This window comes from Natator depressus, chromosome 7 (genome assembly GCF_965152275.1).
Source record: "Natator depressus isolate rNatDep1 chromosome 7, rNatDep2.hap1, whole genome shotgun sequence".
Taxonomy (NCBI): Eukaryota; Metazoa; Chordata; order Testudines; family Cheloniidae; genus Natator; species Natator depressus.
The window spans coordinates 106508783-106533311 of record NC_134240.1 but is presented as its reverse complement, the minus strand read 5'-3'; the positions used below and the strand labels follow the sequence as shown (position 1 = coordinate 106533311).

General features: G+C 41.7%; 1 protein-coding gene across 2 annotated transcripts in view; it reads left to right on the top strand.

Moving 5' to 3' along the window:
• The window catches only part of PLPP4 (phospholipid phosphatase 4), a 90553-nt gene that overhangs the window by 32248 nt on the left and 33776 nt on the right, over positions 1-24529 (top strand). For both annotated transcript variants that reach the window (XM_074959239.1, XM_074959238.1), the window contains exons 2-5: positions 877-985; positions 8097-8187; positions 10912-10975; positions 12333-12457. In XM_074959239.1, coding sequence (XP_074815340.1) covers positions 980-985; positions 8097-8187; positions 10912-10975; positions 12333-12457 — 286 coding nt within the window. In that variant the 5' untranslated portion in view covers positions 877-979. The remainder of the gene's footprint in view (positions 1-876; positions 986-8096; positions 8188-10911; positions 10976-12332; positions 12458-24529) is intronic.

Sequence of the window (24529 nt, the reverse complement as noted above, 5' to 3'; positions counted from 1 at the left end):
ACCTGCATTCCACAATTGTAAGATAAACATCCTTTCTTCCTCTTGAATTTTTCCATCTTTCTAGCATCTCACTTTTGCCTTAAGATGGACAGGTCAGAGGACATGGAGGAATGATTTTAGACTGATATATTTTCAAGAACTACAAATAAATCTAGACCTCCAGGTTATCCCCAAAGTTCCGGAGGACATTTCTACCCAATTAAAGTATTCAGACTCTAAAAGACAACCAATCAAAGTTATCTGAACAAGACAGGAGGGACTTACTTGACTTGACTTCAGTAATAGCTCTTTCCATCTTCAAAGGCTGGACACTGTTACTTGCCCATATTCCAAATCTAAAGAGCTTGCCAACTGGGTCTTTTTGGGGACAAGTATCTTTTGGAAAAGATGTTTTGTAAAGATTATCCTGTTCTTTCTGTCAATGGGAGAAATTCTCTTCATTGTATCTTTCTATCTGCCTAATGACTATAGGACTACTAGTTTTTGAACCTCAAACTTTGTATCCCAAGACTTGAAATTTGGATGCTATGACTTATCAATTAGTGTTTTTCTTTTTCTGTACATGGCACCTTCTTCCCATGGTATCCTGTTCTAGTTTGTACCTTGAGTAGAAAATAATGGTAATTTATCCCCTTGAGTGCAGTTTAAGATACTCTTTAAAAGGTGCAATTCATGCAATTTTTAGAACCATTTTGCTGAGTGTATATGTATGAAGGTTATATAACTATAACACAGTGGTGTAGGGTGGCAATATGTATGGATGATTAATGGCTGTAGTGTCCTAATTAGTTTTGGGGAGGGGGTTCTGCAAGGCTATTATTTCAATATCTATCATCTTTTTGAACTGGAAAAAATATCTTTTATTGTTATGTTTAGTTTTACAGAGTTTTTGGATCCATTCCAGAGAGTTATCCAGCCAGAAGAAATCTGGCTTTATAAAAATCCTTTGGTACAATCAGACAACATACCTACACGCCTCATGTTTGTAAGTACCAGAGATTTAATGGATCATTTGACAGCTATATGAACTGTAAACTAAACACACTTTCATTTGATAGCAGGAAAACTTGTGTAAATATAGGCTGTTCCTTGGGTTCTGATTATGATAAGATTCAAAACCATGTAAGCCTGAACGTATTCATAATATGAGAAATGTTACAGAGCATGCTTAGAAAAAACGCAACGAACAGTGCAGGAGGAGCGGAAGTACCATATTCTGAATTCTATATTGATGGTGCTGTTTCAGATTTAAGCAAGAGTTCACTAATGGATGTGAGGTATGATAGAAAGGCTCCTACATTACGTGTCTGGGCACTTTTGAAAATCCCACTAGGCATCTATCTGCATCCCTAAGCACCTAACTACCTTTCTTAGTGCCCTTTGGCACCTTTGAAAATTTTACCCCAAATCTCCACATTGTGATTTGCTCACGTTCACAGCCCCTTTGTGTTGGTTTTCTGTGAACAGTCAAGGGGTCAATGGGAGATGAGGGTGCCCAGTATATCACAGAATCAGGCTTTCAAGAATCCTAGCACTCACCTGACATGACAGTGTTATTGTTCACCCTGCCACGCCCAGCAGAGTTCATATGCACATGCAGGAATGGTTTTAAGCTAGTGGGAGCAACTTATATCAAGGTACCTTTACAATACTAGCTTTCAGCACTTATTGTGGAGAGATACTGCACTTATTTAAATAAGTCCCTGGCACTGAGTACGCCCCCCCACATCATACCAGTTACCTCCACATACAGAGCATATATTTTTAGAAGTCAGTGGATATAATTCGATGGGTGGATTAATTCCTATAGTATCTCCACCTGCTTGTGTGGAATTACCTCAGGGAAATCCTGGTTCCCTTGAAGTCAAAAGGAGTTTGCCACTGATTTCAGTGGGGCCAGGGTTTCCCTGTGAGTCTTTTGTCTTTAAGGTCAGTGGCTTTAATTCAGAAGGAAGGCAAAACAAATGATGTAGTTTAATGATTTTTGTCTTTGGACAAGAGAGTAAATCCAAAGTTAATAAATATTTTTCATTATATAGCTGATAAATTGAGCGTGCTTCTTATTTACGAGACAATAATCCTATTCTGACCAAACAGAGTCAAAACCTGAAGGCCAAGATGTTTAATTGTCCAGGATACAGTTATTACTAAGTTAGGAGGAAGCCTCATTAAGTATTTCGCCGTCACAATAGGGTGAAAAAGTTAAATGAAAAGCAGACATTTTGAACAGTGTAAAAAGATAGGGACAGATGGAGCCAGGAGCCTAATTCTCACACAGAGTGGTATCTTGCTTCATGAGCAGCCCCACTGAAATCAGTGAAGTAAGGTACTACTCTTAAGTGTGCGAGGGTCAGCGAATCCTGCCCAAAATTTGCTTTGGGCATATAGTTGATGAGTTCTTAGGGCAGTAGTGAATAACTGTGCAGGGGGTTGCAGCAATGTGGAAATCACATTAAAAAAATAAAATGGCCGTGGGAGAAGTAGGAAAGATAATGCATTAGATGTCATAGAGGACATCCAGTGGTTCATAAATAGCAAGAATGTAAGGGTGGTACATTTGATCCTTATCTTTCTCCTACCCCAAATGCCAGTTTTTGGCATACTGTAGGGCAGCTGAAAGCACCAGTGCAGCTGTGAGTCAGTAACCATGTGCTCGGATTGGCTTAGACCGGGGTGGGCAAACTTTTTGGTCAGAGGGCCACATTGGGGGGTTGCGAAACAGTATGGAGGGCCAGGTAGGGAAGGCTGTGCCTCCGCAAACAGCCTGGCCCCAACCCCCTATGCTCCCCCTCCCACTTCCCGCCCCGACTGCCCCCCTCAGAACTCTGGACTCATCCAACCCCCCCTGCTCCTTGTCTCCTGACCGCCCCCTCCTGGGATCCCCTGCCTCTAACGGCCCCCCTGGCACGCCACCCCCTCTCCAACCCCCCCGCTCCCTGTCCCCTGATGAACCCTCCTGGGACCCCTATCCCTAACTGCCCCGCCCAGGACCCCACCCCTATCCAACCCCCCTGCTCCCTGTCTCCTGACTGCCCCCACCCCCCCAAACCTCTGCCCCATCCAACCGCCCCCTGTCCCCTGACTGCCCACCGGGACCTCCTGCCCCTTATCCAACCCCTGCCCTCCCTGCCCCCTTACCAGGCCATTCAGAGCAGCAGGACAGGCTTATTGGAAAGCCTGGGAGGTGGGCGGGCGCAAGCCATGCTGCCCTTGTGGTGGCATGGCTGCAGGGGAGGGGGGACAGCAGGGGAAGGCCCGGGGGCTAGCCTCCCTGGCCAGGAGCTCAGGGGCCAGGCAGGACGGTCCTGCGGGCCAGATGTGGCCTGCGGGACATAGTTTGCCCATCTCTGGCTTAGACTATTTCACTCAGTAAAAGGCAGCTCATCTGTGAGTGACTCCTTGAATTAAGAAACTTGGTCTTATTTCTTTAATTAAAACAAAAACAAAACAAACACACACACACACACACACCTGTTATTTACTTTCATAATTGAAGGTGCTTCCTGTTACCAGTGCCATAAACCAATTTTAAAATGAATGTCCAAACAAAGAATTGTTTAGCATTTGTTACAAAGTCCTACATTTAGAACACTGGGCGGTTTTAAAGTCCAGAGGAAAGTCATGAATTGTCTAGCTCCAGACTCAAGTTAGGCTAAATCTGCATGTTGGCAAAGGGGAAGAATAGGAAGGGACTTCTTCACTGTTCTCTGTCTTCAAGGACAGGCATGCATGGGATATTCATGGCTGACCCTGCAAAGTGCTGAGTACCCTCAGCTCCCACTGAAGGTTGAGGGAGTGCCCCTCCCAGGAACTGCTCAGCACAGCACCTTGTGGCTTTAGGCATTTACACAGTCCATCACATCTGCTAACTGTTTAATAAGACAAGTGAGTGCTTTACTCAGTACCAGGTGTTTGCTTAGGTGGATTCCACTCTAATTTCTATACTATAGAAAAATATGCCTTCTCCCTTCCCCAATCAATGGTTCACAACCTGCAGCCCGTGGGCCACTTGTGGCCCAATCAGCACACAGCTGCAGCCCATGTGACATCATCAGGGCCATACAGGTAGCATTGGATGCGGCCCACATAACGAATTGCGGGCCACATACGCAGCCCACAGTGGTAAATAGGTTGAGAGCCACTGGATCATAGCCTGACCAACCCATGTGCATGCTTCCCTGCTTGAGCTCCTGAACCATGGTCTCAGCCCCTAAACATTCCAGCCAGTGGGGCTAAGCTGGTGTGGTGCAGGAGGGGTAGTATTCTGGCATGGGTAAGTAGCAGATTACTACCCCCCTGGAGTAAGGGGAGAATATGACTCCTTCCCAATGCTGCTTCCAGGACCGCAATGCTATACTGCCCTTTACACAGGCTCCGAGAGTGAGCATACAATCTAGCCCTAAATCATTAAAGTATGCTATCAAGCAATAAAGCAGCATAGAAGTGAAAAATCAGTATTTTTCACCATACAAATTAAATCTTGTGTGCCAATGGATTTTATTGAAGTAATCAGAGACAACAACAAGTGCTTTTCTGAGGGATTTGTGCAACTTCCATTTATCTTTAGGCTGCCAAGATGAATAATGAATGTGCTAGACTTTTACTGGTGTCTCACCCATCAAAGCAATATTAGAAGATTTCACTGAATCATGAGGGGGATGTTATTATCTAGACCCTTGTGACATATATTATAGATGTGAGCCCTGCACGGTTCTATTATGGAAGTAAAAGGCAATCTCTTGTAGGTCAGGTTTAGCTTATACATATATTGCACTGATGAGTAAATTGACTTCCTAACATAAAAACAGCCATACTGAGGCAGACCAATGGTTCATCTAGCCTATTATCCGGTCTTCCAACAATGGCTGGTGCGAGATGCTTGAGAAGGAATGAACAGAACAGGGCAATTATCAAATGATCCGTACCCTGATGCCAGTCCTAGCTTATGGCAGTCAGAGGTTTCGGGACACCCAGAACATGGGGTTATCAATTGATGTTTTCAAATGACCAATAACAGCCAACACAATGAGTTGCAAATGTGAACAGTTCTGAATCTCCATCACAAATCCATCAGTTTGTTAAAAATATATGAAAACCTGGAGTGTTACCAGATGGATTGTGCAACATTTTGGATTTAGTTTCTGCTTTACCTTCTATCCTTTGTTGATATCTTCTGTTGCTCCTGCCCGTTCAAAAGATTTCTAACTCCCCTGTTTCATCTGTGTAAGCTATAAGTCTGTCAGCGAGGCTATAGTTTGACATGTTATTCAATAATGGAAGACAGATTTGGTTTTTGTGTGTGTTGGGAATCCTTCTTTTTAAAAATAATAATAAGCCTAGATTTTACACTAACCTTTTTTTTCACTGTCTCTGATAATAGGGTTTAATTTCTGTTTTCAGAGAGAGATGGAGATGTTTGCATTCCTATGGTAAAAGAAATAAAGTCCATTCTTAGCACTGTATTCTGCCACCAGTCCACACAGGAGATTCAACTGGAACGAAAGATGTTCTGCACAAAAATTTATGGCATGCTTAATAAAATGTAAAAATAGGGAGCCATTTCCTGCTGTCAATTTCACCCTTATTATTCACTCAAGTCAATGGGGTTGCACGGATTTAAGAGAGAGTGGAATCTGAACCAGGATAGATTATAACAGCAATAAATACTTTGCACTTTTATATAGCTCACTACATCTGATGATTTAAAAGAGCTTAATATTGGCTCTGAGCATGGGGTATTATTTCCATTTTTCAGAAGGGTAAACTAGGACACAGAGGTCTCTTCGTCCTAGTTCCCCAAGTCTCCATCAGTTTCTCCATCTTTTATTTAAATGGAACTACTCAAGGAGTAAGATACTACTCAGTGTAAACAAAGGTAGCACAATCTGGCCCGGGTTAAATGGCTTGCCCAAGCTAGCATGGCAGACAAATCAGTACCGTAATGTACAGTTTAATTTTCAGGTTCTCTAAAAGATCCTAGGCAGCTTATTTTCACTTTGCTCTGCTATACAATATAATTAACTCCCTGCAGTAGCAGAGCTGTACGAGCAGCATCCCTGCTGAAGGACACGCCTCACAAGAATCCAGACTGCGTCTTTGCAATCAAGCATTTATTGCAACGTGATCCATCCGCCAAAGGCCAAACTCTTCCTTTAATGGGAGTGTCATTAAGGTCCCCAGGAGTCATGCACATGCATCCAAGGTAGATTTTGACTGCAAGTTCCTTTGCCAGGCAAGAATGGCACACAATATGCTATTGCTGTACCTTGCTTCCCTAGAGTTTAGTTGTAGATCTTTGGGAGCTGTTCCCCCCCACCCCCCGGCAATTTTTGACCCAGATTAAGCATCCTGCCATTGGCTCCACTCCAGTACACTTGTTCTGTACATGAAAGAATCATAAGGCTCAGGTCCCCTAATGCTTCAGAAAAGTCAGCTCAGTGCACATTTGCAGATTTGGGAAAAATATTAAGAAAAGATTTAAGCATCCCCAAGCTCTGGAAAAGCTTGTGCTGGATTCTTCTACCCTTATTCACACTGAGTAGTATCTTACTCCACAAGTGGTCCTTTTGAAGTGAATGGATTTTCTTACGACGAAAAAACACTATTCAACACAAGAAAATTAAGGTCTGAATATGAGTGGGTTTTTTTTTAACCTGAGGCAGTAGTAAAGAATGGCAGCCAAATTCCAACACTGATGGATTTTGTGAGATTTGTGATAAGTATGATGGGATATGTGATGGACTATGTGTTTCACAGCAGAGAGCCCATGCATTTCCAAGTAGTTAATCCCTAGATCAGTAGTTCCCAGACTTGTTCCACTTCTTGTGCAGGGAAAGCCTCTGGTGGGCCGGACCGGTTTGTTTACATGCCGCGTCCACAGGTTCGGCCGATCGCGGCTCCCAGTGGCCGTGGTTTGCTGCTCCAGGCCAATGGGAGCTACAGGAAGCGGTGCGGGCTGAGGGATGTACTGGCCGCTGCTTCCAGCAGCTCCCATTGGCCTGGAGCAGCAAACCACGGCCACTGGGAGCCGCGATTGCCGCGTCCGCAGTTTCGGCCAGGTAAACAAACCGGCCCGCCCCACCACGGGCTTTCCCTGCACAAGTGGCGGAACAAGTTTGGGAACCACTGCCCTAGACTGTAAAGTGACCTATAATCCTGTTGTTTATGGAAGCCAGGAATAGGACATTTTTAGATATATGACGCAAGTTAGCACAGTGCGTTCAGTTAGAAGTATTTTTCTGTTAGGAATCTGTACAGAGGAAAATATTGGATCAGCAAAATAGTAAGTAGGCCGTTTGCTTTTGTGCACCACCAGTTACATATGCTAAATAGTTCATTCTTTTCAAACTACAATACGGTATATTTATGGTGAGTTGTTCACCAAGAATTTTAACTGTGACCAGCCTGCATGAAATACAGCACAAATAATCACCTGTCTGACATGCTTTGTCACATTGAGCAGTAGCTTTCTTTGTGAATAGCCCCACTGATGAAATTGGGTTCAATGAGATTACCAACATACTTAATACAAGGGTGGCAGAATCAGGTCCAATACTATTTTCTAGTGTCTAATTTGCAAACTATGGTCCGGACCCTTAAGCACATGAGCAACTTTACTCAATAAATAAAGTTACCTATTTGCTTCTTTGTTTGCAGGCTCAGGGTCTACAACCTGACATGTTTTACTCTATTAAACATTACATTGTTGTGTGTGATATATGTGTTTCTTAATAGATCAGAAAGGTGAAGAACTTGCTTATCCACTTCTAGAAAACAAACGTACAGAGATGTAGTTGTTGGCAATACTGAGTCATGATCTTTATGCAGTGTTCTTTTTCATTTGCAAAACTGACACTTTAAATGTAGCTCCAAGTAATTACAAATCAATTATAACCCATAATTAGGTTACAGTTTTTAAGTATATTCATTGCCCTCTAGTTACAGGTATAAATCGTCCCACTTTGCTCAAGGTCAGGAGTTCAATAAAGATTATTCAGCCATCCGGTCTAAATGGCACTAACTGGAACTAATTATTAATCCGTGGGGATGACAGGGAGTTGATGCTCTCACACGTGATTATTTGTTATCTCTCCCAGGCAATTTCATTCCTCACACCACTGGCTGTCATTTTTGTGGTGAAAATAATCCGGCGGACAGACAAGACTGAAATTAAAGAAGCCTTCTTAGGTAAAGTAGATTGATTTTTAAGATGGCAAGTGCATAAGAGTTCCTACCGGTGATTGTTCTAATTAGTATTCCAAGCCCTGAAAATGTGGGTGAAATGCTGGTTCCATTGAAGTCAAGAAAATCTTTAAAAAATCTCTCTCTTTTACATACTTTTCTAAGCCTATGAATTCCGTGCCTTGTTTCTACATTCTCCTGATCAAATCAGATTGTGGTCCTTGCTGGGTAAGGTAATGAAACTCAGCTGAGATCTTTGTAATGTTGATTGGCTAGAATCTGTGGCAGTCAACTCCTTTATTCTCTATGCCACAGTGGATTCCTGTTTATTTCCAAGTGCAATTTAAGGCAGTGGTGTTAATTTGTAAAGCTCTCTGTGGTCTGGGTCCTTATTGACTACAATAAGGGACTTTCAAATTGTCTCTGTATACTTCACCCTACAAAAGTCTGAGATCAGCCAAAGAACTTTTGCCAGTAGGTTATGGTTTCAAACATTTGGAGCTTAGTGGCAGGGTATTTGTAGTGAAGAGTCCATGACTGGAATTTTTTGCCCTTTTGCTGGTGAAGCAGAGCTTGAGTTTGTTGATTTTCAGATCATGGGCTAAGACCCATATATTTGCCCAGACTTTTGCCTGTGCTAGACTGGATGTAGAGGGTATTAGTGCTAAAATCAATTTTTGGAAGAGTGGAATTCTCTTGGAGCTTGTTCACCTATTCTGGTGTTATATCAGCTGGAGAAAAGATCTTAGAGATTGTTTTCAGATGCTGCCAGTACTCGGCAGTTTGTTGTTAAATTTATCATGAGCGATGTTTTATTGATGAAAATGTATTTAGTAGGCAGGGGGAACATGCATTTATACATATAAAAATATATAGTCATGGTGCTGGTTTTCATTCTGTCTCTCTCATTTCAAAAGCAAAGGAGCTCTGGATCTGTCTCCATGGTTTGTTCTCCCTCCATGGCTTAGGGATACTTTAGATTGGTATTCTCTATCTTTTTTTTTCTTTCCCTATTTTGGACTGCTGTTACCATTAGCCCTAAAATGCCCAGATAATAAAAAATATCCTCAAAAAAAGACACCAAATCACACAAGACACCACAATTTTAATGTTTTACAAAATATCCCAATGTTCAGTATTTGCATAAATTCAAACCTTTTATGGGCTGGTCATATTCAAAGAGATAATTCAGACTCAAAATGGGCATGATCTTCAGCTGGTGTAGATCCACTGACTTTGATGATGCTATGCTGAGTTACACCAGATGGGGATCTGGCCCATTGCATTCTGCCCACAACAAAAAATAAAAAATAAGAAACTGTTATTCTGTAACTATTATTTTCTTTTGGAACTCTTTGATTCTTCTGGGAAAATGTTTGAAAATGGTGGTTGTGATTCTCCACTGCTTTGCCCCTGGTCTAGCCATTAACATACATGTTAACTGAACGCAGGTCTTAGTTCTCCAGCCACTTACACCGATGGTAGCATTTTATAGCCAGATTCCACTCACTTTGCATAGACGTAAATGGCAACACAAGATGGAAGGCTGTGTGCAGAATCACACAGTGTAACTCAGGAAATTTCATATATATGTTTCTCACATTTTATTACCATTCTCTTTAAAGGGAAATACAGTGCTGTGGTGCTACTGGTCAAAGGTATTTGATCTTATAGAAAATTTCTATTGAGCACATGCAATCATCATAAACAACTGAGAGAGTAAGAGATAGCAAATGACCAGAGATGTTGAAAGTAGAAGGTAGGGGACTGTGTTGAACAATACTGCTGTCCTTGGTATCAGTTTGTTCCTTTATTTCTGCCAGCAGCCTTGTACATGGCTGGAAAAACACCTTCCCCCCCCTTCTCTCTGAAAAACCTAGTATTTGATTTTAAAAAAAGAGAAAAAAATAGACAAAACTTATGATGTACAGAGCCATCAGGCAAGGATTTTGTGGATACAGAATGATAAGTGCTAGTGAAGTTCTGGAGTACAACAAGTAAGACATCGATGCAACGAGATAATAGCCTGATATCTTCTTCTTCTAGCTTTACTCACATCTATATGGGATTGGCCTTCGAGTCCTTCCTCTCCATTCCACTCTTTACATAATAGCCTGATATAGGGGTCATAATCAAGTCACGTTGCATTGACTGTTCTACGAAAATAAGAGATCTGCCTGATAGGCTTGCCAAGAAGAAATGCAATGCAATGGTTCTTGCATTACGCCATGTAGCTATAACATAGACTGCAGCATTAAAGCAGTTTAAATCCAGACAGAAAGGAATATATGAGCCTGATGAAGCCAATGAAAAAGCTTCTGTGGGAGTTAGATCAGGCCCTTTGTGAACACTGGTGAACTTTTCTTAAATACAAATAAAAAGTAGGATATTTCCATACTATAATGGATTGACATTTAATTAGAAAGTTCCTCATTTATTATTAATTATTATTACTTATTATGTCAGCACTATGGCTGGTTCTTTTTTTTTTTGCAAAATATATTGTTCCTTTTTTCCCTTTAGCACAACAGAATCAGACCAGGATTATTACCCTGTTCTGCAGTTTACTCTCAGCCAAAACAATGGGGTTATTAAAATCTTTCAGCTATACTGAAGAATCCAATTTCAATCTGTGAAAAGTTTCAGTTCATAAATCAAACGCTGTAACACTAGAATTTATAACTTGTTACCTAGGTTGTTGTTGTTCTCTTTGTTCATTTTGTTTTTTAGCTGTTTCCTTGGCTCTTGCTCTGAATGGAGTCTGCACAAATACTATTAAATTAATAGTGGGGAGGTAAGTCTTGTCATGTTCTAAGTGATGGCTTAAACTGTCAAATTAAGATTGTCTATCTATAATCCATTTTAATATAAAGACTAAGCAAGGCTCCAGAACACATTGGATTAGCAGAGATTCCTGTTACCCTGTCCTCACCCCCGGAAAGGATGGCGCATATCGTCATTATGTGACATATGACTGTGGCAGGATTCTTTGCTGTCAACTTTTGGAGTTTGTGTGGCAGGTAGACTAGTTTGAAGATCCAGACAAGCAAGAAAAGGTGTAAACTGAAATCTGTACATTTTTCTGGTGTCACATAAGGGGAACAGTCACAGTGTGCGGGGGTTTAGCTGCCAGTTCCCACTAGCACAGCTAAATTTAAATCAATTCATGGTTCTGCATTTCAAGTATACATGCTACTGTCCATGAGATCTTCCATCAGTAGCAGCATCCATCAGGATTACCAAACTCAGGAGTCCATTACTAATGGACTCCTGCAAGGGCTGTCTCATATTGTTTCAGGAGTGGAGCATACAAAGTATCTCTGCTTATATTTTGACACATATCCTGCTCCACCCCAACACTGCTCTGCAGGCACTCATAATACTTAGCACTTTTCACTTTAAAAGTGTTTTACAAACATAACTAACTGATCCTCACAAGAGCCCTGGGAGGTGGGTAAGTATCACTCCATTCTACACATAGGGAAATGGAAGCGGAGAAGTTAATTGCCTTGTCCCAGGAGTCAAGCCCAGATCCTCATAAGTATTTAGGTGCCTGACTCCCATTGAAGTGACTGGCAGTTAGGTGCCTAAATGCCACTGAGGATCTGAACCTCAGCATCTGGGTTGGGATTAGAATTCTGTAGTTCCTTGATCCCAGTTCTTTAGTCTAACCAGCAGCCCATACCTCCTCTTATAGTAACAGGTAAGGGTGCTACTGAGCAGAGTCAACAAGCCCTGTGCAACCCCGTGGAACATGTGTGGTAGTTATTGCTCTATTGGATAGCCTGCTTGATCACTGAGCATGATGAGCAGGTGGACTGAGTTATGGGATATGCAATGAGTAGCCCTGCATATTCCCTTTCAGGATCGAGCCTATACATGTCCATCAGGAATGAGCCTATCAGAAAGCAGAGATGCCACCATCCAGCTGCTGCTAGCACACTCTGCTGGAAGTTTTCCTACAGACAGCATGTGTGCAAAAGTTTGGCAGGAAGGAAGGAATAAAGAAACATATCTATTGCTACCACATGCAGAATAAAAAGAAGGAAGTAAACTCTCTCTATGTGATAATCAGTAAATTTAATAATCACTTTGAGGTTCATTTATAACTACAGCTCTTATATTTCAAATGTCCATGGTGTTTTTTGTAGACCTCGTCCCGATTTCTTTTACCGCTGCTTTCCAGATGGAGTAATGAACTCTGAAATGCACTGCACAGGTGATCCAGATCTGGTGTCCGAAGGCAGAAAGAGTTTTCCCAGTATCCACTCTTCCTGTAAGTTCGTTCAAATACCACTCATCTTTGGCAATGTTATCCTCATCTATGTGTTAGCATTGCTATTTCTGATGGATCATGCACCTGGTTTTAGCTGGAGAGAACAGTACTTTTGTAGAAAACACCTGGCTTGAACTTTTTGACATTACCCCTTTTAAACACTTAGGCTCTGCTTCTGTGACCCTTTCTTATCTTGAGCACTACCTCACTCCACAGGCCATCCCATTCAATTCATCCAGACTATCTGTAGAGTAAGGGACTGCTCAAGGTGAGAGAGGATGACAGAATTGAGAACTGTATGTAAGATTTGTGTCACAGGTTTCCAGCATTATGGGACCCCAGCCTCTGACTGGGGCAGGGGAAGGTGTCTACAAACCTTAAATTGTGTTTTATTTCATTAGTTATATTCAAATGAAATATGCTTGAATTGAGCAGGAGTTGATTAATTTATTTATTGAGTTTTGAAAAAATTGCACATAGTGCATCATTAGTTCTTTTTTAGCACTACTTCATGAACACAAAGTTGAGTCATTAAGGTGGCTTATCTGTACAGGTTGACATTTATCCATATCTTTACAGTTTCACAGTGATGTTTCCTTACAGTATTCCATATCCTAGCGTTTTTACTTTTGTTTCAGTGTCATGGGCTGGACTGTGAGGGGACAGAGGGCTGTAAAAGGGAATAAGACTGCTTCCCCATCCTTACATTCTTGTCTAGTGTCAAAGCACACACAGGGATAAGTAAGAGCTGTGTGCTCATTCCAAGGAGGTAGATGGGGAGCTTTGACTCCACCCTTAATGTGCTAGCACAGATGATTCATCACATAATGGGAGGCAGTAGATCAGTAGCAAATTACTATCCCCTGGAGTATAGCGGGAATTGAGGCACAGTTCTTTCCATTGGCTGCTCCTAGAACAGTGTAGCTTCTCACCACCCCATCAACAGGGCTTGTGGCAGGCTCACAATCTAGCTCATATATGGTGAGCAGTGCATGTGTATAGTACATGATATGTCACGTTCAAGTAACTTGAAGTATTTGCAATACATCCCCAGATGCTGGTTCCTTACATCTGGTTGCAATCAGCTTGGTTCAGCATAGTGAAAAATTACACCTATACAGATTTTGATAACTGCATGCTTACTTCAAGTACTGTAAATATACAGAGATGTACTAATAAGGGACCTGTGCTGAGCGCATATTAAAAATATAGCACCACGTCTACAGAATAATGTTCAACACTAATGTTATGTGAATTACAGTGTCACTTCCCCATGCTGGAACATATTTCAGCATAAATTGGGGGCTGCAAAGCTTAGGTACTAGAGGACATTCAGTGTACTTTTCCCCAGAGGCTAAGAACATCATGGCTGTAATGTGCTCTGGTCTGTATTGTCGCACAGCCCAGGAGCCGACCACTGTTCCCATACCAAGATTCCCTGTCATATAGCAAAGTACATTACTGATGTGCCCCTGGGCCAGAGTGTGTGTTTGGGATCGATTTTTTTAAAAACTAGGTTGGATTTATAAGCACTGAGTTGTAAATTGACTTTATGCAACATCAGTAGGGGTACAGACCAATATTCTGAGAACACCTTTTTCCTTCACCGGTTAACATAACTTTATTATACAGTTTAGATTATTATATTTCTAACCACAAAACCTTTTATTATGAAGTGATACGACTGAGAGGATATTATATACACAGCAATTTGTATCTGTTGGTAATCCTGTGCTAAAGTGCAGCAGTTCGGAAATTGCTACAAATCCTTAGTTGTTTCCAATTTGATGCCATTATATGGCAGTGTTGTATGCTCTGAAGACTCAGAAAGCAGTTTATAATAAATATTTTATTTCCACACAGGAAAAAGAAACTATTCTAAGATTACATTTTTACTTCGGTACCCACCAAACTTTCTACATAGCAAGGGGTATCCAGATTATAGGATTAACAAGAGTTTATAAAATTAAATTTAAAAAATCATAATCATTGTAAATTAATTTCCTTGCTGCCACTTCATCCTTAACTTACTCCACGGGGCGTAAGTGTGGCAAGCAGCAAACATCATGTAAAATGCAGCATCACATCATGTTCTTGGTGTGATTTAAGCACTGGGACAGGTTACTTAGTAAGACTGTGGAATCCTCATCATTGGAGGGTTTTAAGAACAAGACAAACATCTGTTAGGGATGGTCATGTATATTTAAGACTGTCTCAGTGCAGGAGGAAGGATTAGATTAACTCTTTATGTCCCTTCCAGTTCTACATTTCTATGTTTCTAGGAGTTGTTCTCTTTAGAGCTGTTACTACAGCTATACATTTCCTGGCTTTCTTCTGTGTAACATGGTGAACTCCCCACACAACTCCTAACAAAAACCACACACTCATCCTAGAGTCAGAATGCTAACCCTCCTCTGTTTTGGTGTTATTAATATAAAGTTATTTCCAAAATTACCAAAGCGCCAAGCCTAAGACTTCTCCCTAGGCTTGGCTGTGTTCCTTCCCTTGGGACTTCTCTTGTCTTAGACCCTAGCTCTCTCGGTCAGAGGACTACTCCCACTTCCCTTTCTGTAGAGCATGGAATCTAATCAGCCACACCAACCCAATGATTTACTAGTAATTAACCAGCAGCTCCTTGCCTGGACCTAAAACCTGCCAGCAGGATAGGACAACAGGAGAATCCATCCAACCTGTTACAGATGTGTAAACCTAGCTCTTAGGGCCAAATTCTAGTCTCACTTACACCAGTGTAAATCCAGAGAAACTCCTCTGACATTAGTGGAATTGCACCATATTTACAAAGGGGTAAATGGAAATAGGATTTAGTGTTGCATTAGCTCCTTCAATGTTATGTTCCCTTGCAGCTTCTGTGCTGTAACGTGTAGAGTGGATGGAGCAATACTGAAGGTGAGTTTTACCCCATGTCCCTTTCCTTTTAGGCTGCATCAAAGAAGCTTATAGTTTTTCCTATGGTTTCATGTTTTTCTGGTAGTAAAAATATATAACTCACCCTGGGAGGAATGAGAGCTGACATAATAAACCATAGCATCTCTCTTGGAGTGATAATTAAAAGTAGCCCACGGCAGTTTGGCATTTCCTCTTTCATTTGGTCATATGAAAGAAATAAATCACAAGTGAAAGTAACATGCTGCTCAGAAGCTGGTAAAGAGAGATTAAAAGCCTCGGTCAAAAGCTATTTTCATTTTCAAACCAGCATTCTTGCCAGTATTCCTTGGCCAGGCTGTCAATCAAAAGCCTTGTTGTACAAGGATCTGATACTGGATCCAGGCAGACAAGACTTTTGACAGGAAGATTTGTTTGTTGTGGCTGTGGTGCTACATAGATGCAGAGCAAGGTCGGTCACACCGACAGATCATCAATGGAGGAACCTGACACTGCATGTGCAGTAACACCATGTTGAATGCCACCCCGCTTGTACTCTGAGGTTAACTGGTGGCTCTTGCGTGGCTTGCTTCTGCACTTGGAGAGTTGAACAAGTTTTATGATGCTTAAGCTGCCTGGCTATAAGTACGTATCCCATAAAAACCTGATTCTCCCTGGCAGGGCTGCAAACTGCTAGGAAGTTGTAATTTGCTTACGTCAAGTCAGAAAATGATGCCACTTACAGAAAACCCTTTCCAGAGTCATATCACTGCAGAGTACAACTAATGAGAGCCAATCATATGACTTCACTAAAGGAAGCACCATTTTCAGGTCTGATATTTCCTGGAGTGATGTGATTAAGAATGACAGTGCATTACGTAGGATAAAAACTGAGCTCATGTTACTTTGTTATAAGGGGTAGATAAGTCACGTACGGTGATAACCCTGCTCGGGGGGGTTAGAAGATCAGCAAAATTTCCAAGCATCCTCTCATGCATCTTTCTATGCTGTGTGTCTGTGTTTGGGGGGAGGAGGGGGTTGAGGTGGGGGGAGGGGGTGGGTTGCAAGCATCTGTATAGAGGATGAGGGTCCAGGTCCTTAATGTTAAAAAAATAATTGTACCTAGAGTAGAGTGAGACGGTTGGGGGAAGCGCATTGTGTTGGATTCTGCTTCTGGTTTGGTCTTTCTTGCTGATTAAGGTCAGGAAGGAAGTGGGCACCAGAGAATTCTTGCAGTCACAGATGTGTTATGTTGGTCATCTGTGATTCCAGTGAGACTGTACATGAAGTAAGTTACTTCTCTAAGTGTGTAAGAGTGTCAGACTGATGCCCTACTTTGAAGGTACCCTTATCATACAGGAGGGTGTTTAAACAGGGTAAAGGATTTGACTACTTTATTTTGCAGTTGAACTCAAAAGCTGGTGACAGCAAGAGCTAGAAGTACGTAAAGTCTTTTTTTCATTGTAAAATACGTTTCACTGCTTCTTGCAAGCAGTGTAGAATTATTTTTAAGTGTATCTGGAAGGTTTATGCAGCTTGGATACATTTTTTTTTAATCTCCCCCAATTTAACTTTCCAGGTTGAGTGGCTTTTTCTTCTTGGGTACAGGAAATAGTCTAAATAAATGACAAAAGTCACCTTCTTTTTGAGCAGCTTGATGGTACTTAATGGGAATGCCAAGAAGCTAAGCATTTTTGTAGTAAAGATTTTGGAGGCCAGTAGTAGGGTTGTTTACAATTTCAGAATTTAATATCACTACTCTGTGGTTACTGTATTAATTTATGAAGAAATGGAATAATATACAAAAGCGTCACATGCTGTGTTTGTGCTGCAGTTGTTTGGCAGACACACTCTTGAGTAAGAGTGGAGAGATTATAGTTTATCTCTGTATTTGGAACTGTAGAGATCACTACAGGAGTACTGTATCCAGTCCTGGTGTCCACAGTTCAGGAAGGATGTTGGTAAATTGGAGAGGGTTCATAAAAGCCACAAGAATGAATAAAGAATTGGAAGACACTTCCTAAAGTGAAAGACTCCGAGCTCAATCTGTTTATCGTAACAAATAAAAGGTTAAGGGGTGATTTGATCTTCATTAATACCTACAGAGAGAACAGAAATTTGATAGTCAGCTCTTCAATCTAGCAGAGAAAGGTAGAATATGATCCAATACGATCCAGTGAGCTGAAAGTTGAAGTCAGGCAAATTCAGAATGAAAATTAGGTGCAAATTTTTTAACAGTGAGAGTAATAAACCATTGGAACGCCTTACCAAAGGTTGTGGTGGCGTTTTCTATCACAACCTATTTTTAAATCAAGACTGGATTCTCAAAGGTATGTTCTAGTTCTAGGAATTAATTCAGTGAAGTCCTAGGGCCTGTGTTTTACAGGAAGTCAGACTAATTGATCACAATGATTCCTTCTGTCCTTATAATCTATGAATAGTCACCAGCAGAGGCAAAACACACTGTGACTGTCATAGTGGAAAGACACCAAATTGAATTTACCCATAAACATAATAAAATTCTCCTGATTCAGTGCCAGGAAAAAAAGTGCTGCAGTATTGTTAAAACTTCAGAGACTGAGTTAGGACTAACCCCAAGTGCTGAGGTGGTTTGCCAATGGGCATGTGGGCAATATTCTGTCCATCCATTCCGATAAGCAGGCAAGGCACTGAAATATACAGGTGGCAGGAATCTTGTACAGTCAACACCTTTGTGTTCTCACAAGGATGGAAGGACTGCTAGGATGGTGGGCACAGAGCAACATGTACCAGACCTGAGAATGACCCTTTACGTATTTGGAAATTTTGGTACCTGCCAACATTTGGGAAACCATAGGTTATTCTTCTCCTTTATTCAAGAGCAAACACAACCACTCTGACACCAAGTAAGGTAAAATTGGATGAATTTCTCCACAAACAAATATTATATTTCTTAGATAAGTAAATCATACAATAAATCATCACACTGGCATTGACTCAGGGCAGCTATACTGGAGACTAATTATATGCCAATGTTCGAATATTTACAGCTTTGAAGGAGCACACACCTGTTAACAGCTGGCTGAGAAGTAGCACTGGCTACTGCTGAAAACTGCTGTCCTTCCCTCTCTGATGGAGGGATAGGTACTGGGAAGTGCCTCTGTTGCATGAACAGTCTGTGTTCTCCAATGGTTTCCTTTTTCTAAACTCTTGATTGAGGCTTTTGTAAATGATGGGCCAGATCCAGAGCTCACTGCAGACAATGGACTTCAATAGAAAGTGCTGGATTAGATCCTTTAGACCAGGGATCTCAAACACGCTACCCAGGGGCCGCATGCGGCCTACGGAGTTATTTCCTGTGGCCCGCCAAGCTCCCCTCACCCCTCGCTTCCCCTCCCCAGCATGCTGCATCCCTCCTCCTCCGCCGACCTCCCAGCGCTTTCCTGCCACCAAACAGCTGTTTGGCGGCACTTAGGACTTTCCAGGAGGGAGCGGGGAGGGGAGTGGGGACGTGGCATGCTCGGGGAGGAGGCAGAGAAGAGGCGGGGCCAGGGCAGGGATTTGGGGAAGGGGTTGGAATAGGGGCAGGGAGCGGGCAGAGTTGGGGCAGGAACTTTGGGGAAGGGGTTGGAATGGGGGCAGGGAAGGGGTGGGAAGAGGCGGGGCGGGGCCTCATGGAAGGTTTCAGCGATGCGGCCCTCGGACCAATGTACTAGTCCTCATGTGGCCCTCGTGGTGATTTGAGTTTGAGATCCCTGCTTTAGTCTAACCCCGTGGCTAAAATGATGAACAAAGCTGACAACCATATCATGAATAATGACAGAGCATGGTTCCTATTTTGCATTTAAACACCAATTTTATGGTATTTTAGGTGAATTGGCTGGTTGCAGATCAAAACACTGTGGAAAATACAACCTATAACTCAGAAAAGGTCTGGGGAAAAGTTCCAACAACACAATCCTTTGCAAACAGCTGGTCAGATTCACTAATAGTGGAACAGGGAGGTGTAAATTATGGCTGCTTGAACCAATAAAGCCATCTGTGCCCAGAGTGGGAGGAGTGGGTTGACCCCAAAGTAGACAACGATACTGCTACCTTCTCTGAATGGGGAAGCTTTGATTTGTGGTTAGAGCCTCACCTATGAAAGATGCTGAGACGATGCTTGGAATCAACACAACCCCAAGAAATCCTAATCCCCCCCACTCTCCCATGCTGTGCCTTATATAGGACAACTGAGGTTGTGGATTCTTTATACCAATGCAATCTCTTACCCTGGAGAACTTTTCATCTGGTTGTCCTGCTCTGGAATTGACCACCGGCATTGACCCTGCACTGAATCCAAGCAGAGTCCTTCTGAAATGCAAGGCTACTCTTTGAATTTGACATTCTAATGCTACTATATTTTATTGGCTATTTTATTTACTCTCTTCCAAATTACTACCTCTGAAGATATGTCAAAGCACACAGGAACAGAATAAGTTATAGTACCCTTGGAGGTAGCTGAGTTGGAGGAAATCAGCCATGCCACTGGAGATGGCTGTCAGTAATGTGCCTTCCAAAGGCATAATTCCTGCTGAGTGATGGGTGCGTGTGCTGGGAAATACCCTTTATCACACCTGTGTAACAGATCCAGCTAACATTCCCCCTCATCCTCAGTGCAGCCGCCCCAGTGTAACAGGGGGAGGAGAATCTGTGTCCCTTCTGGGATCACTCCTCCCAGTGCTAGGAGGCAGATTATTCCTCCTTGTGAACAGGTGAACTAGGAAGGCAAAAATGCTCCTTTTGCTATTTTCTCTCTCTCCTAGTATGAGGCACAATTCAGCCCTGTAATGTAGCAAAATGAAAGCCAAACAGAATAAACAATAAAGGACAAAATGGACAGACATGCAGACTTGATGCTCTGGTACATTTAGCACAACAAATAGCGTGAATTGGGCAGAAATCAGTAAAACCTCTTATAGTCAGAATAAATTGGATTTAATGATACCTATAACAGAATGATCATCTGGCATATTGAATGGGGGAAAATACAACGTATAAATAAAGTCCACTTAATTGATTAAGCCATGCACATAGCAGTGGATGATTGAAAAGCACACTGAACTTGCAGGCGTACAGCATACTTATGGGGTGGACAGAAAGCCTCCTATAATTGATTTCTTCCCCTTTATCCTGTGACTGATGTCATTTTGATGTCTGTGTCAGGTCCACAAGATCCTTCCATAAGCAAAGTGTGAGCCTGGAGTTCTGTCATGTAATTTATTGAACAATCAGTAATGTCTGACTCTTGGAATCTCTGTTGTTAAAAAGTTACCATCACACAAAAGCTCCTTGTTAAGTTTCAGGATTGCCTTAGACAACAGAGTGCACAGGAAATAAACCCTTCTAATGCCAGTTTTACATGCAGTAAAGCAATTCTAAGCAGACCAGATGGCCAGTGATAAAGACTGGAAATGTAATCAGAAAGGTTCTTTTCAATATCTGTCAACCCTTTGTTACTGTAAGTAGCTTTGTGTTTACCAATTCAAGAGAGATTTCTCAAAGCATCAATTCTGTGTACTATGCTTGCAGTGAATATTTGATATTAGGCTTCAGCTAGTACTTGGGGGGAAGAAGGGGGATCTGAGTTTTATTAGGTTAGAAAATTTGGAAGAGAAGAGTAGAATACAATTTTTCCATAATTTCAGTGACCCCAATTTCCAGTTTTATAAATGAATGGCCACAGACATTTATGACGAAATAAAATAATTATGCTTTAGTAGGAGGACATCCGAATATATCTTTATTGCATTATTTTATCGCTTACTATCACCATGGGACCATGAAGAATGAAGTCAGTTGTCCAGCTCCCTGTTTCCTCTTCAATGCAAATAAACTGAATGGCTTGCAAAAAAATAACTCTCCATGTCTGCCATCACTCTACTCAGGAAGTGAATTCCCTCATTTAGGGAATATTTCCGAATTCCTTGTACACTCAAACCTCCTGTTGAATTTAGTGGGAATATTGGAACTGCAAGGCATGCAGGATTGGGCTCTTTGTCTTTCCTCCCCCTATTAGTGAGCTTCAATAGTATGACAAAGGGTCTTGACTTTCTGCCTGATGGGAAGGTGAGTGGCCGTATCTCAAGCACCTGGTGAACCAATGTGACAAGAATCCAAAACAGGTTCTCCACCATAAGGCCTCATGTTTCTATAAAGGAGATGCAGTCACAAGTGAAACTGCAGCTCACCTTTCATACAGAAGACACAGGAGAAGATTAACCTGACTTCATGATAGAAATCTTCAGGGGTTTCTTAGGGACAGAGACTCCCAAACAGAACTGGGAAAGTTGCAAACACCAAAGATAACTGTTACTGCTAAATTAACATAAAATATTGTAAGACATACTTACAAGCTTTGTTTTAGATTGCATCCAAATTCTAATTCACTTTCTTCCCTGGGCTTGGAAAATCTCTAAAAATGTGTGTAGTCAACATGGGGGCTCCTCCTCCTTTATACTGCAGGCTGACCCTCTAGTGACAGTGTACCTCACTTCTCAAGAAGAGGAGACATCAAAAAGCCTAACTCTTATTTCTCCTCTGGACTGTACCTCCAAGTCACTGTCAGGCATTAGTAGAGGCTGTAATGTTGTGTGTTGGTGTCTGCTTGACCTTCAGTGGTATTCCATAGGAAAAGGTGGAGTGGACTACCTTGGTCACAGGCCAGGAAGCTATGCTCAAAACATAGGCCACTTCAACCATTTCTGTATTATAGAGCAGAGCATATCATCCACCTTTGTATTTGTCTAAAACTTCCATCCTCAAGCCAGCAACATCAGTTTGCAACAAAGCTTTGCTGCAATTAAATTGGAGGAAGATCTTATTTCAACCGATAGGATTGCAGTATGCAAGTGAATTGAAGATCATGACAGTATGTGAGAGAGAATAAAGGGGAAAAGAGAATAGGAGAGTTAATCGAGTCCTGATGTCACAATGCCACCAGTCAGCAGGCCATAATTCAGTGAGGGCAGGGAGAAAATGGAAGGGGAAATTCTGCCTTGATTTAACAATCCCACCAATGTATCACAGGTACAAACTAGTTCTAACATAATTGATCAGTGTTACTAGTAATGGGCCTAGCATATCAATGGGTATTTAACACTCCAGAACCTTGAGGAATTTGGATTTAGAGTTTTAATCTGAACTTTTCTGTTGACCCTTTTCTATGTAGAGTGCTATATCTAAGTAACCCTCTTCCCTAAAAACTTTCAGAAAATTTGGATCCAGATCCAAACTTTCCAGTTCTGGTCCATCCTCAATCTAGATGTATTGAAGCTAGAGATGCAAAAGCCTTATCAAATTATTTACAGTAGATTAGTCCCTTGCTATTGGAGGATTGTTCCCAACAAAATATATTTTTTGAGCTTTTCCAGCCTAATTTTAAGCATTTTAACTGATAGGATTTCCAGCAATTCCCTAGGAATATTATTATACAGTTTATGTGTTCAGTATAGGGCACATATTTCTCTCTGATCTAATCTTGAGCCATGTAATTGGATATTTCTCTTTTGTACTTAATGTGTCATTTCAGAATGCTCTGAATTCATTTCAGTATGTTCTCCCCTATTAAGCTATGCTGCGTTATATGCCAGTTTACTAAATGCTCCAATTATTTGTTACAAAGTCTGCTTTTTGCTCTTGTGGAAGTACAGCATATGCAGTTACCACAAATTTCCTTTGTAGCATGTCACATGTTCTTGTTGCCTGAACAAATAGTAGTTCAGAAACGAAAAGTTACAAACACTGCTCGACTGATCTATTCAGGTATCAAGCTCAATGGGAAAAATCCTGCCCTGACCTGAAAGAGCCAGTTGGGGATTAGTGCAGGGAGCAGAGCTGGCTACCAACCAGTGCAAGAAACCATCCTGCACTTCTGGGCAGAATGGCTCAGAGTGGGGCACTGAAATATATAGCCAGAGGCTGTTTATAACTCCAAACATACTTCCTAGACCCCTTTAGACTATTATGGAGACCTGCCATATTGCTTACATAGAAAAGAATTCTCCCTCTAATCATCTCCCACCAGGGCAGCACAAGAAAGGATTTAGGGATTGATTTTCAAAGGTATTCAGGCACTTAAAAATGAAGATAGGCATCTAGCGGGAATTTTGAAATTTCCTTGGGCCAAGATCCTCAAAGGTATTTAAATGCCTAACTCCCACTGATTTCAGTTCAGTCTGGGCCTATGTGAAAATCCCATTAGGAATGTATCTGCATGTTTCCTATTGTGATTTTATTCTTGTAGCTTCTTTCAGGAAGAGCAAAACGTCACCCCAGAAAAACTGTAATTGAAACCCTTGTGGAGCTATTTTATGCAACATACTGTAATTGAAAACGTATTTTATGAGACTAGGTAAAGTTTTGCAAAGAACTGATACTTGAATCTCTTGAACAACAGAGTATGATGTTTCAAGAAGAAATTCTTCCCTGAAACCTGCCAGCTAGAATTACAAAGGATATTTTTAATATTCATTTCTGTGAACTTAGCTAGAGAAGGGCTTGATGTGTGAAGCCTCTATCCAGATCCAGTGTTTTTCCAAGTTTGTGATGTTGAGTTTTGGGACTGAGGTCTCAGCCAAATGATGGAAGGCCTGACCGCTGAAGTTTAGACCAAGATCTGTGTATGCATCCTTTCGCAAAATGGAGATTCACAGTTTTGATTTAAGCTAATCTCTTGTAAACCATTTCCATGTTAAGTTTTAATTGAGTCTGTACCCAGCTAGGGTCATGGTTTGTGTCCCCCCCACACAACATGGTAATACACAATTAGTAATCATAGCAGCTAACAGCATGTCACCCTTGCTAGAAGCTGAGGCTAGCTCATGAAAGTCTTTCTGTAACACTGTTACCTTGCGGTGTAGACAGGATTTCTCAGCGTTAGGGGGCTTATTCCTTCACCCACTTACTTCCCTGGTCCTTCTCGCATGAACAGAGAGCAACAATACCCGAAGTCCAAAGGTGCAAACAGTTCGATGCTTATTGGGGTGAACTTCCAGCAAGCATGATTTCAGTTTCCTTCCTTAGTGTCCCCATTCCCAGCTCTGACACCACAGAGCCTTACAACTGTGTCCCTGCTCCCATTCCTGCCCTTAGCCAAACATGATTCCAATTTCCCCACCCCCATTCTCTGTTCCCATTTCCCCTTTAGCAAAACATGATTCCAATTTCCTT